This window comes from Rutilus rutilus, assembly GCF_951802725.1.
Source record: "Rutilus rutilus genome assembly, chromosome: 5".
Taxonomy (NCBI): domain Eukaryota; kingdom Metazoa; phylum Chordata; class Actinopteri; order Cypriniformes; family Leuciscidae; genus Rutilus; species Rutilus rutilus.
The window spans coordinates 32,813,671-32,828,219 of record NC_140213.1 but is presented as its reverse complement, the minus strand read 5'-3'; the positions used below and the strand labels follow the sequence as shown (position 1 = coordinate 32,828,219).

At 40.7% G+C, this 14,549-nt stretch overlaps 1 protein-coding gene across 12 annotated transcripts in view; it reads left to right on the top strand.

The window, feature by feature from the left end:
* The window catches only part of frmd4a (FERM domain containing 4A), a 164,323-nt gene that overhangs the window by 80,665 nt on the left and 69,109 nt on the right, over positions 1-14,549 (top strand). For 2 of the 12 annotated variants that reach the window (XM_084409672.1, XM_084409671.1), the window contains exon 1: positions 882-1,255. The exons of 5 other annotated variants lie outside the window; for them this stretch is intronic. In XM_084409672.1, the coding sequence (XP_084265798.1) occupies positions 1,163-1,255 (93 nt within the window). In that variant the 5' untranslated portion in view covers positions 882-1,162. Of the gene's footprint in view, positions 1-871; positions 1,256-12,614; positions 13,070-14,549 lie in introns of those variants that run through there. 5 more of the 12 variants (XM_084409668.1, XM_084409670.1, XM_084409659.1 and 2 more) reach the window with 3 other exon arrangements.

Here is a 14,549-nt window from a genome sequence, read left to right as displayed (position 1 = left end):
GAAGAAATATTGTTCAAATTTGTAAGTAAATCATTACAGGTTTGGAACAACATGAGGGTGAATACATGACATTTACATTTTTGGTTCAATTATCCCTTTAAAATGATATAGGCAAGGAGGCATGCAACTCACTATGAGGTTTCAAACCAAGATTGATTCCGATTGTTTCTTGAGCATTACAGGATTGTTCTTAAACTGTATTGTAAATATGACGATACGTCAAATCTTTCCAGTGCATTTTCTAGCTGTCTGCTTGCTTCATTTAGTTCTGAAGAGCAGAGAAGGACGGACAGGCGTTTAGTGCTGTTTTTAACAAGACGTGGTCCCTGTTAGGACATAAAGGCGATAATGTCCTACACATACATGCAGCGATCCCTAGTGTGTAATCTTGTTGGCAGCTTGAGGGTATTTTCCCTTTATATATATATATATGTGTGTGTGTGTGTGTGTGTGTGTGTGTGTGTGTGTGTGTGTAGTCTGTCTGGTGAAAGCAGCCATGGGATTTACAGCTAATCTGAACAGCAGATGGCAAAACATCAGATATTCAGTTTGAGCAGGAGAATGGATATTTAACAACACTCTCACACACACTTTATCCTTCGTTATAAACATTGACATACAAAACAGCATGAACTTTTCTATATAAACACACATGTTTATTCTTGCATAGTGTCACGTGACCTACTGTGTGTGTATGTGATAATACTCATATTAATCCAGTGACCTGGATTGAGTTTGACTGGAGGAAGCGAGGCTGACGTATCTAGAACACACGCCATTCCACGGCTACTTCCAGAGAGAGAGAGAGAGAGAGAGAGAGAGAGAGAGAGAGAGACAACAACCTCCCTCCCTCCCTTCTGCTCTCTCTCTCACTCACACACGCTTCTTGTAAGAAGGCAGTATGAAAGCTGCCACAGTATGGGCTGAAGACCATACTGAGGACACCCACTGCTGAAAGACACAGGCAAAACGAACAGAAAGAGTTCAAGAAACCACAACAAAGAAGGCACGGGCACATTTAAAGGGGGGAGAAAGGAAAGACAGGCTAGAAAATTGGAGGGAGGGAGCCGTGGAGACGGAGCGAGAGAGAGGAACAACCCGTCTGTCTGTGGCGGGACAGCAGACGCCGAACGCTCGCGGACCAGACGCTCACACACACACCATGGTGGTCCAGGCGGCTGTAACGCCCGGTAGGACCCGCAGGCTCCTGCTCAAGCTGCCGGTGGGGACGCTGAGGCGAAATAGCGAGGAGAGGGTAAGACGTGAGATGATCCTTGTGTGTGCACTTGCACTTGTGTGTTTCTGAATGCTGCTGGCTCAAGGTTATCAAGGACTGTCACTTGTGTGTTAGTTTGTGCAGCTGAGGAGAATAATTGAGATGATTAGCTGTTTATGCCTTGACATAATGGACGTGCACCTGCATGAATCCTTTGCACGAAATCTCTGTGTAATTCTCTGGGAATTGTGTTGGTTTAATGCTTCAGTTGGCTCTCATGAGGGTCACTATCATCGCTATGGCTTTCTGAGGTCTATAGTTCGAATGACAGTCAAAAGTGTTGCATAATATTGTTTGTCACTGAAGATAACAGGTATCCACTAGAAATCACCATGATTATCCCAAAACACGTAGCAGCCTGCCCAGTTATGTGAATCATGTTAGCAGACAAAACACTTATACACTACACTTCACGTGACTGTCATTTACTCGAACAGCCGCAAGGTAAAAGTTCTGTTCATACAGATGTGCGTACAGTATGTGAGTGTGCACACATGGTTTTGCTTTCTTTCTGTGTGTGGGTGTGTAGCCTACATTTCTCTCTCTCTCTCTCTATATGTGTGTGTGTGGGTGGACATTTTGGGCCATCAAAAGAACTAATAATTAAATAATCATAGAAATCCATACTAAACTAAGAGATCCAAAAACTATCAGAAATGCAAATTAGCATGATGATATCAAGCCTACAGTATACATGTCAGGCAGATCAAGTGGCCGATATATAATAAAGTCATTATAGTTCTAAATAGTATTTATATTATTTAATTATAATTTCATATAACAGATAGACAGACAAATGTGTGTCTAATTATGAAAATATTAACATGCATAATTAATAATAAATTGTTGATATTATTTAATTATATTTATGATTAATAATTAAAATATATATTAATTCAATCAAATCTAAACTATCTTCATATGACATAAAAAGAACATACATTCATGGCTTTTACATGGCTTTTATTGTGTTGTGTGCTAATTTGATTCCAGTCCCGCACTAAAATTGCAAGAAATGTTTAATATTTTACAGTGCCGTAGTACGCAGTACTCTCTCTCTTTCTCTCTTTCTCTCTTTTTGCGATGAGACAGATGTGTATAATTATAGCAGTTTGAATTATTGAATAGAGGATTTCCTCACGCACGTTACTTTTACTGCATCCCTGCAGAGTTCTCCTCCTCTTCGCTGTCTTTCTCGTTCACTCTGTCATTCTCGGTGGCCTGCGGCCGCCAGGAGTTTTGCTGAAGACACTTAGCTCTAACTGCATTGTGGCATGATGCCTACATGCAAACTCGCATGCAAAAACTGACTCGAAATACTTAACATTCTCCATAATATCCAACGCTGTGAGAGAGAATGTGAATCTGTGTGTGTGATTCTTCATTACAGTGAAAGGAGCTTTACAAAACTCTTGTTTCCACCGTCAGCAATGCTGAGCCGGCAGGCTGCAGAATCCATCCACTTAACTAATCTAACATGAATGCCGTTAGTGCACTCCACAAAACTGTACCGTGACTAATGTGAGATTCTCTTGGTAGCCGTTTTTAAAGGCTGCTCTCCATTGAATGCGTGTGCAAGCACGTGCCAGAATGGATACAGTAGTTGAGACTAAAGCTTCTTAGTTTTGGCCCTGACCAGCTGGAGAGGAACATACTACCATCTGAGATACTACTTTACCTGCTGAGATCAGTTAAACAAAAGAGATTGGCAACTTAATCTGAAGTCCTGCTGATAGAATGTTAGATACCTGTGGTACATATATATATATTATTTGATCCCCTGCTGATTTTGTAAGTTCGCCCACTTACAAAGAAATGATGGGTCTATAATATTTATGGTAGGTTTATTTTAATGGTTAGAGACAGAATACCAACCAAAAAATCCAGAAAAACACATTACATAAAGGTTGTATTGATCAGCATTTGATCAAGTGAAATAAGTATTTGATCCCCTACCAACCAGCAATAATTCTGCCTCCCACAGATTGGTTATGTGCCCATGTAGAACACAGATTAGTCCTGTCACTTTAAGAAAGTACTCCTAATGTCAGTGGACACCTGTCCACCGAATCTGTATCTTCCATTCCAACCTCTCCACTACCATGGCCAATACCAAAAAGCTGTCAAATGTCACGGACCAGATTGTAGACCTGCACAAGGCTGGAATGGGCTACAAGAGTGTCAGCAAGAAGCTTGGTGAGGAGACTTTTGTTGGTGTGATTATTCAGAAATGGAAGAAATACAAAATGAAAAATCAATTGCCCTCGGTCTGTAACTCTATGTAAGATCTCGCCTCATGGGGTAAGGATAATCATGAGAAAGGTGAGGGATCACCCCAGAACTACACAGGAGGAGCTTGTTAATGATCTCAAGGCAGTTGGGACCACAGTCACCAAGCAAACCTTTGGTAACACACTACGTCGCAATGGATTGAAATCCTGCAGCACCCGCGAGGTCCCCCTACTCAAGAAGGCGCATAGAGAAGCCCGTCTGAAGTTTGCCAATGACCATCTAATGATTCAGAGAAGGCTTGGGAGGAAGTGCTGTGATCAGATGAGACCAAAATTTAGCTCTATGCCATCAACTCAACTCGTTGTGTTTGGAGGAAGAGAAATGCTGACTATGACCCCTAGAACACCATCCCTGCAGTCAAGCACGGAGGTGGAAACATTATGCTCTGGGGCTGTTTCTATGCTAAAGGTACAGGACGACTTCACTGTATCGAGGGGCTGATGGACAGGGGTACCGTAAAATCTTGTACGAGAACCTCTTTCCTTCAGCCAGAACACTGAAGATCTGTCTTCCAGCATGACAATGACCCAAAACATACCGCCAAGACAACTAAGAAGTGGCTCAAGAAGAAGCACATTAAGGTCTTGCAGTGGCCTAGTCAGTCTCCAGACCTTAATCCTATAGAAAATCTGTGGAGGGAGCTGAAACTTTGAGTTGCCAAGCAACAGCCAAGAAACCTTAAGGATTTAGAGAGTATCTGTAAAGAGGAGTGGACCAAAATCCCTCCTGAGATGTGTGCAAACCTGGTGACCAACTACAAGAAACATCTTGCCTCTGTGCTTGCCAACAAAGGTTTCTCCACCAGGTACTAAGGCATGTTTTGCTTGGGGATCAAATACTTATTTCACTTACTGAAATGCAAATCAATTTATAACCTTAATATAATGTGTTTTTTTCTGGATTTTTTGGTTGATATTTTAAAACCTACCATAAAAATTATAGACCCTTAATTTCTTTGTAAGTGGGCGAAGTTACAAAATCAGTAGGGGATCAAATAATTATTTCCCCCACTGTATATATATATATATATCCATCTGCGGAATTCCATCTCACAATTTATTGCCCACTCTCCCACTTTCTCTCCCAGTTCTCCAGCTGTCTGTTACAAGAAGGCATGTTTAATCCATCGTATGTCCATATGGGTCATAACCAGGGTGCAGATGTCTACCGTCCTGTTTAACCATCAATTATGAGCTGTCAATCAGAGGACCACCGAAGAAGCGCATGGTTCATTCAACCAAAATCTGTCCTGACTGATGAGTTGAATTATATGAAGCTGCCAATCATCCAAAATCTGTTCACTTTTAGACTAATGAAACACGATGGAAGTCTATGCCTTGTGTTTTCATTAGAACGTGTCTTCGGGCTGTTCAGTGCCTTTAAGAGGCAGCGCTGGTCTCAATAAAGGGATGTGGTGTGTTGTGTGTCTGTCTCACTGGGTTGTGTTGATTGGCTCTTTTGAAACACGGTTGTAATTTAGGGATTTCCTGTGAGGATTGCAGGTTTTTGGGGGGAACGGCAGCAGTTGATAAGGCATAACCATTGGTATTAGCAGACAAAGCGATTTAATCAAAGGAACAAGGGCTTCATTCTCCTTCTCTGATTACCAGGCTTCTCAAACTCCCCTCCTTCCCCTCATTGTTTTTTTTCCCTTCCCCTTTTCTTTTGTTTTTGTGCTCTGCCATCTCTCATTTTCATCTGTTTGAGTGATTTTGACTCACAGCTCCCACAGACAGCAGACATACACCACAGGATAATCACAGAGTGAGACAGACTTTGTCAGAGAGAACAAGTTGTTTTGAATCTCACAAAAACATGTCCACGTTTACTCCAAAATCAAACCGAGAAAAAAAAAGCTATTGTATTATTATTATTTTACAATTATTTTCATGATCTTTAATGCACATTTTCTCCCAAATTCTCACCTGATGAAATACAATTATATAAAATACTTTCAGGGATCCAGAGACTTGGTTGAAAACCTTATGAAATGATTTATTACTATTATTAGTATTACTATTAGTATTATTTGATCCAGCAAACATTAAAGGCAGTGCAACAAATATTACTTTTATGTATAAATACGTTTATTAAATTTGTATACAAAACAATTTTGTGATAATGAGAATGTATTCATTTCATTAAAGAAAATCTTACTGACCCCAAAACTTTGACCAGTGAATAGTGTAAATATAAATAAATAGAATTATAAATAAAAAAATATAAAATATAAAATATTAAAATTCTCAATTATAATATATAATGAAATATATTTTTGCATTACAGTAATGTGAATAAGATTTTTTGCATTACATTAATAAGAATTGAAGGGGAAATGCATATAAGTGTCATGAAAATAATGTCACAATGCAAAAACCGTAATGGTCGATAAACAGTCCTCATTTTCTTTAAGCCAGATATTACTTATTTCTTATGGTTTAAGGCTAAAATATCACCTGTACATGTTCTGTACATGTTCTGAACCCCATGTTCTAGGTGGGGTTCACCCTTCAAAACTCAATGATTAGACTCCTAATAACTTAATAGCGTATTTGAATTGAATACATGTGTGATGTTTCTTCACAGTAATCGTGTAGCTGGAGGGCTTTCCATAAGAGTAACGTTTTTTATGCTTGCTGGACATTTGTAACAGAAAAATATGCTGTGCTTCATTAGTCTGAGACAATGAAAGAAGCCCTAGCTTTCTCTCTTTTGCCCTCTTACCCTCCACTCATCTCTCTTCACGCCTCCTTCATCTGCCCTACTCTCTTACCCACATAATTCTATCATTCATTTACCTTTTCATGCTCCTCTGTTTTATTTCCTATCCTTTCAGCTTCCCACTTCCTTCCTCTCCTCCTCCTCATTTCCTCTTTTTGAGGTCGAGTTACAAATTTATCTCAGCATGTTCTTCTGCTGTGATATGGTGTGACCAGTTGCAGCTTTCGAAGCCAGATTTCCAATGCAGTGCTCTTTTAGCGAAACAACAGTAGCAGTTTGGCTGTGGAAAACTGTTCATGTTTAGTGGGCTGCCGGGGTTCTCCTTGGAGACCCTTTGTTGCATTGAGTGGAGTCCTCCTCTCTCTCTGTGTGTGTGTGTCTCTTTAATTGGGTCTTGTTTTGTGTGCTCCATAGAGTTTGTCTCTGGGCAGTGCGCTAACTCTCGGCTGCTCGGCTAAAGCAAAGTGCTAATTGAGGCTTGTTAAATTTAACCGTTCTGTTGCCTCCCATTAGGAAGCAGGTCAGGCATGATGCAGACAAAATGTGGATTAATATGCAAGTATATGCTTTAGCTTGTGTAATGTCAGCTGTTCTTTAAAATGCTCAGAAGTAGCACATTTACTGTTGCTAATGCACTTGTGCCATGTCTGAAATCAAGAATGTGTAGAAGTGTGTGTGTTGTATTGTCTTTATTGATTTAGACCAGATTCTGTGCAAGTTCTCAAACGCAAATGCTACAAGCTATTGCCATTCATTTCATGTGTTGTGTTGTTTAATTTCGAAATGTTTCATACTTGGAATTACCTTTAACTGCCTTTGGTCAAATACTGTCATGGCATGAACTCTTTGAAGAAAATCTTGCTGATCAAGTTAAAGTTTAATGGCACATTTGAAAGAAACTATCACTCTGTTAGTTTTGTTTCCTGCTGAAAAAAATATATAATAATAATTTTGTACCAGCCAAAGATTATTGTCTGGTCTTAGCTAGTCTCCCAGCCTGTCCAGGCTGTACTTTTGACTGGTTTTTAGAAGGATTTTATGGGATTTTCAGCTGAAGACTAGCTTGGCCAGATTGAGAAACCAGCTCAAATCAGGTAAGACCAGCAAACCAGCTTATAGGTTAAAGTTGACAAAGTGGAAATTCACCTGATCTTATTGTTAATTATTAATCCATGCATATGTTTCATTTCTTAAAAATGTGAGTTTTTTTCATTTTATCAAAATGTCATCCATGCAATCAACAACCAATGGATGAAACCTAGTCTTTCTACTTTTTTAAAAAAAACACTTTTTCTACTTTCATACTTTTTTTATGCATGTCACAATATGCAAGCAAAAATGTGATGCTACTTATATTAAATTGTGACTTTACACAAGTTGTTTTTTTTTTCTCAGTAGAGTTACCAACATTAAAGCATCAGTGTCTTCATATGTATGGCCTCTGGCAGAGTTGATGATTCTATCTAAGTAAACATCCAAATATTTTTTACTAATGACATCTAGTTGATAAATCGGTCATTTAAAACAGGCACATCATCATGTACTAGCTTTTTTACTTGCGCCCTCAAGAAATCCAGACATAGGCATGCACACACCAAGCTGCCGCTATCATTTTTATTGTCTTCCTCTCCATTTAGACATCCCCTCAAGCTCAAACTGATCTTCAGAGGAAAAAGCATCCCTTAACACACACACACACACACACACACACACACACTCATGCCCATGCACACATATACCCCTCACAAACTTTAGCATGCGAATGCTGCAATATCAGCTGCCCTAGAGCAGTCTGAGGAATAGAAATGAATTCCTCCTTACACACACACACACACACACACACACACACACACACACTTTCTCATATCAGTGGAAGATTTCAAGTGTGTTCTGAAAGCTTTGAATCACCTAATATATGTTAGAATGGAATGCAGCTCAGTCAAACACACACACACACACAATCTCTTTCATGTCTGAGAAAATAAAGCTTTTTTAAATGACCCCAACCTCTATGTGAACTTGACGTCTACTGGACTGGTTTCAATTAAATCTCATGTTCTGTTCCCAGAAACACCAGTGCATGGTCCCAGGGTCAGCTGGGGTCACATTCGTCCCCCAAAACAGGATGCATCACCCCCCAAAATGTCCCAAATGTTCCTTAGACATGAACAAGTACTGAGCTTTGTGCTAAAAATAAGAGTAGAGAATGGATCATTTCACATGCACTGGAACAGGCCTGTCATAGAGCATTATACACAACCACACATACATTTTGACTCATCTTTCTCTCTCAATAGACTATTCATGTCATTCTGGGGGGGGTGTGATGGTGCGCCTGGGTATTTAGGGAGGAAATGCATGTGCTTTCTGCTGGTGGCCTTGGATTGGAGTTACACCAGGCTTAATTCAACCGGCTCAGCGCGTGTGTGTGTGCGGCCGCCTCCTCTGCGCTCTCGTGGGTTTGCGCTATTATATTATAATCCTCATAAATATTTATGCTCACAGAAAGATTCAGGAGCAAACACTTATTAGCCTATATGCAAAATGAAGTAGGTCAGCGCGCGCACATGCACTCTCACATACATATATGCAAGTGCACATAAACTTCAAACAGCTTTGGTGCACTGAGACAGCAAGTCTCTCTCCCCCCTCTCTCTCTCCCTTTTACAACTCTATTTCTCTTTTTTTACTTCTGTCACATGGTACTGAAGATGCCAGAGGTTCTTTGTGTGTGTGTGTGTGTGTGTGCGCGTGCGTGTGTGTGTGTGTGTGTGTGTGTGTGCGTGCGTGCGTGTGTGTGTGTGTGCGTGTGTGCGTGTGTGAGTAAGTGTGAGCATTGTGTAAAATCACTGAATACCACAGCATTTCCCTGGGTTTCAGAATATAGACTGCATACACACAGACACACACACAAGTTTGAGAACTACCACCTTTTTAAATATTTGATCCTCTTCCTCCACACAATAGCCGCTCACACACGTTCACACATCTAAATGACATTCTCACCTCTCACCCCTCAGGAAGAAGCACCTGGTGACTCATAAAGAATCACGAATTAAGGAACATGAATTTTGAACACAGCAGTAAACTAAGGACGCTGCATGTTTCACGGATGCTGCTTTATTGTTAGACAACTTGTTTTTTTATGCCCTCATTTCCTTCAAAGAAAAAACACATTACTTCCATGCGCAACCTTCACAACATCACACAAATCGTTGTTTTTTTTTTGTCCAAATTTATTCTCCTCTTTCTCCTAGTGACCACATAGCAACACCCTAGTGTCATGCAGTAACTTTTGTTTGGGCAAACACTGCTCATTTTCATTAATCTTGGTTTGCTTTTTTTGGCAGCATTTCCCAGAAGAAACACATAGATTTGACATCATTTTACACAAAAACCTCCAACGCAATAATTTTCATCAAATTTAATGTGAAATCCATGTGTTTTCTCAAAGGATCCGGGGTTTTTTTTTTTTTTTTTTTTATTGAACAGAATTCAAGGAGAAACATCTGCATTTTGTAACAGGTCATTAAACATTCAGTCAAAGCTATTGAGACGGTTCTTAGGAATTCTGTTTCTCTCTCTCTCTCTCTCTCTCTCTCTCTCTCTCTCTCTCTCTCTCTCTCTCTCTCTCTCTCTCTCTCTCTCTCTCTCTCTCTCTCTCTCCCCATCATGCATCTTCATGAATACTCTCACATTTATGCTTTACAGTAGTACTATCACTCTTCCCATCAGGTTTATTGTGCACAAATCAATATGCATTGTGCCACATAGTGGCAGGAGAGTAGCATGAATGAGTTATTGTAATTCTTTACCCTGCTGTCCTGGTTCTATAGGCCTGTATTTACCCCTCAGTACCACTGCTGCAGCATGCAGACAAATAGAAGTGCATGTGCTTCTGTGCTTCTGTGCTCTTTCATTAGACTCCAGCTGTCAGTGACTTTAAGTGAATGAGGTTTGGTGTCACACAGTGTCATTACACTCTCTGTACGCATATGATTTTACTATTGTAAACAAGTGCATTTCTCTCCCTGCACCACAGAAATGTTTAAGTTAGTCTTTGTGTAGCCTTGTAAATCCTTGCAGAGTATCACCATGGTATCTATATTTTCTTTCAAAATGGCTAATACAAAGTTATGTTGCATTATTTTTGTGTGGTATTTTAGCTGAAACTATGGTTACCAAGTTAAAACTTTATAAGGGATCACAAAACAGTCATGTTTAAATTTAAATTTTAAACATTATTCGAAATTTTATCTAGTCAGGTATTGTTTTTCTTCATCATAGATATTGATGTGTGCATGTTTAATCATATGCCACCCCAGCATCAATATGAAAATCCCATGAATCTCTTTTAAGACAGGAGGCGATTTTAATCAAGATCAGAGGGTTTGCTTACGCTGTTGTTACGCTATTGACTAAGGCTTTCTGTTCAATTACAGAAAGAAAAATGTGCTGTGTTCAAATAAGAGGCAATGTAATTCACTGTATCTGGTGTTTAGTCGGAGTGCAAGAGTTAGTCGAAAAGCAAGAGAATGAAGCCCCCTCACCCGGACTATCCTGCCCACTCACTCGGACTATCCTGCCCCCTCACCCGGACTATCCTGCCCCCTCACCCGGACTATCCTGCTCCCTCACCCGGACTATCCTGCCCCCTCACCCGGACTATCCTGCCCCCTCACTCGGACTATCCTGCTCCCTCACTCGGACTATCCTGCTCCCTCACTCGGACTATCCTGCCCCCTCACTCGGACTATCCTGCCCCCTCACTAGGACTATCCTGCCCCCTCACTCGGACTATCCTGCCCCCTCACTTGGACTATCCTGCCCACTCACTTGGACTATCCTGTCCACTTACTTGAACTATCCTACCCCCTCACCTGGACTATCCTGCCCCCTCACTCGGACTATCCTGTGCCCTCTCTCGGACTATCCTGCCCCCTCACTCGGACTATCCTGCCCACTCACTTGGACTATCCTGTCCACTTACTTGAACTATCCTGCCCCCTCACTTGGACTATCCTGTCCACTTACTTGAACTATCCTGCCCCCTCACCTGGACTATCCTGCCCCCTTACTCGGACTATCCTGCCCACTTAGTTGGGCTATCCTTCCCCCTCACCCGGACTATCCTGCGCCCTCACTCGGACTATCCTTCCCACGTACTTGGACAATTCTGCCCCCCCCACCAGGACTATTCTGCCCCCTCACCTGGACTATCCTGATCCCTTACCCGGGCTATCCTGCCCCCTCACCAGGACTATCCAGTCCCCTCAGTCAAGATGAATGAGAAAATGGATTTTAATGATGAAATAGAATAGACAATTTCACAATCACAATTGCCAAGTGCATATGCTTTATAGCATTAATTTTGGCCTACTAAAGCAACATTTTAGGACTGTCAGTTTCGCAAAGTCACATTTTGATTGACACATTAAATGTAGTTCCAAATGTTGGTTCAGGAGGTTCAGTCCTGTCAATCATCATTACGAACATATATAAACAGCAGTCACTGTGTCATCCTAGTGACAATTCTTCTGGCATCCCTCCTCCTTCCCATTTCCTCTATTCCTCTTATTCTTCCTCTGTGCATGTTATAGGGGGGTTTAGCCCAGAGCTTGAGCCAAGCCTCGGGTTTGAGCCTCCTTCGAGGACAGCAAGCCAGGTTTGTTTACCATTAACTATTAAGGCTGAATGGGCAGGCGAACTTGTGAACCTACGGACTTCCTGCTCCACAAAGAATGCAGCTCTACTTCGCGTTACGTCATCGTCCTCTTTCATTTAGACACCCCTCTTCAGTGCTCTACTTGCGCCTGCTCTGCTAACTAGCACTGTCAAAAAGTGTATGAATTGTTCAGGACAGTTTTTGAACTATTTTGGGGTTGTGGGAGGGGTTTGGAAGGCAAATGTTTGTCGGTTAGTCTGTAGTTTAGTGACTGGATCTGGATAGGGCACGTGGTGCCTTGAGAACTTTGGCACAAATGACATGTCCCACTCCAAAACTTTGGAATCTGGACGTCATCCTAACCATTTATGGAAAAACGAGTTTTCAACTCCCATGAGTTGTTCTGTCTGCTGCTCTACCACACTGGGAAAGCTGAGACACACATATCGGGTATCTCTTCAGTGGCCCGGGGTTGATGAACCCGAGCAGGATCTGTCTTGCAGGGAGGGACAACTGTCCTTCACTCTGCCCTAGATGGGCGTCTCAGAGCATTGTGCGAGCTTAAAACCCTCAATGCCCTGCTCTGGGACTGTTGCTTTAAAACAAACAAACAAGTAGGGGAGAGGGAGAGAGAACGACTGAGAAAAGGAGAGAGGGACCAATGGTGCTTTCTATGTGGGAATGTTTGTGTTGGGCGAACCAAGAGCTGTTATTCTGGGAATTTGTCCTGCAGTGGAGAGAGAGAGACCAGTGAGACCGAATTCATTTCCAAGACGAGATTTGAGTCACACAGAAGTCACAATCTCAGTCTCCCATGGGGCATTTTTAAGGATTAAAGGAAGAAGAGATGAGAAAATGAAAGAGGAGAACACAAAAGGGAGACCAACATTACCTGGGGACCTGTTCTCCCACACACACCTGTGCTGAGAAGGGATTATTTGACCACACACCTGTGTACCTGTGTGTTTGTCATCATGGAGGCGATGCTCATGAGTCTGGGAGAGAGTGTGTGTGTGAGGCACAGTGCATTATGGGATGTGACCTCAGCCGCCCTCAGAAGATTAAGGCATACGCATCTCAGAGCTCCTGACATCCTGGTCCGTGCCGTCTATCAGGTATGAACAGCAGGCTAGTGTGCCTGTGTGTATGCTAGTGTGTGTGTGCTTGGTCACTTTCAGTATGGGAATAATCGGTAGATGATAACCATCTTACAATTTATATATATATATATATACATTTTATTAATGTTTATGTATTTTTAAAACATACAAATGCATATATATATATATATATATATATATATATATATATATATATTAATGAATCAATATAAATTAAATCTACCATTTTTTATAAAATTATTTATTTATATTTTTATGCAAAATATTTAACTGTTTCAATATTAGCTCATACTTGAACACTTTTCACATGTAAAATGTCTCACACTATTACAAACATGAATGGACTTTTTTTTTAATAAATTTTTTTAAATGGCATGTATTTTTATATATATATATATATATATATTAATTGGTATTCTAAATAAAATGCATTTATTTTATTTATTTATATAAAATATTTAATCACTTGAATCATTAAACTCTAGCTCATACTGAGAATAGTGATTTGAATAAACCCCTAACTCTAAGTACTTTCGCGTGTAACTCGTCTTGCACCATTTGTTTGTACAGACATGAATGATACCTTAAATCTGACGGAGAATTTCGCCTTGCAGACAGTAAAATGGGTGAAAGGGAGAATTAACCATATCTAGAGACCAGAATATCATTAAAACTTGGGGAAGGGCTCATCTGACCCACAACTCCTTAATAACTACATAGCAACACCCTGGCAACTATCCACACCCTAGTGAGTTTTGCATGGACAAGCACAATTTTGCTCACAAAATGTAAAACTCTAGAGGTTTTGTCATCCTGTTTAAATTCATTACTCAGGACATTGTGTGCGCCATAAAGCGCATTAGTGTTGCTATGATGGTTTCTATGGGTTTGAGTCACCCACTGTCTCACGGTCATGAAAACAGCTCTCCACAGGAGTCTACGGTTCCATCTATCTGTATGTGAGTGTGTGTGCGAGAGAGATCAGTATTCAGGTTGTGTCTCTCTTCTACCTTCCTACTGTGTGAACAGGACAGACCAGACTGAAGCAGACAAATCTCAAAGTTTTCCATCTCGCTGTGACATACCTAAATAAATGATAGCAAAAGTGTTTGTCTGTTCCAGGGTTGATGTATGACAGGCTGCTGCTATAGAAACAGAGCCTACAGAAACAGAGCCTCTATCTATCTATCTGTCTATTCTGATTTAATATTTAAATATTCATATTTAGGTAAACTATACTTCAAAAGTATACATTCTTCCCTAAGAGCTGTACATGCAGATGAAAAGCCAAGTGACTTCTAACCCTCTTCATCGATCATTTGACCACTTGAATCTCAAGATTACAAAAAGAAACAACAGCCCTGTATAACCTATGAGGTAACCTCACAGAGACCACCCAAAATGACCTTTGAGTTTGGCCAGAGGGTGTTCTCTGTGTCTGCAGTGTAATTCATGGTGTTATTGTCTATAAAAT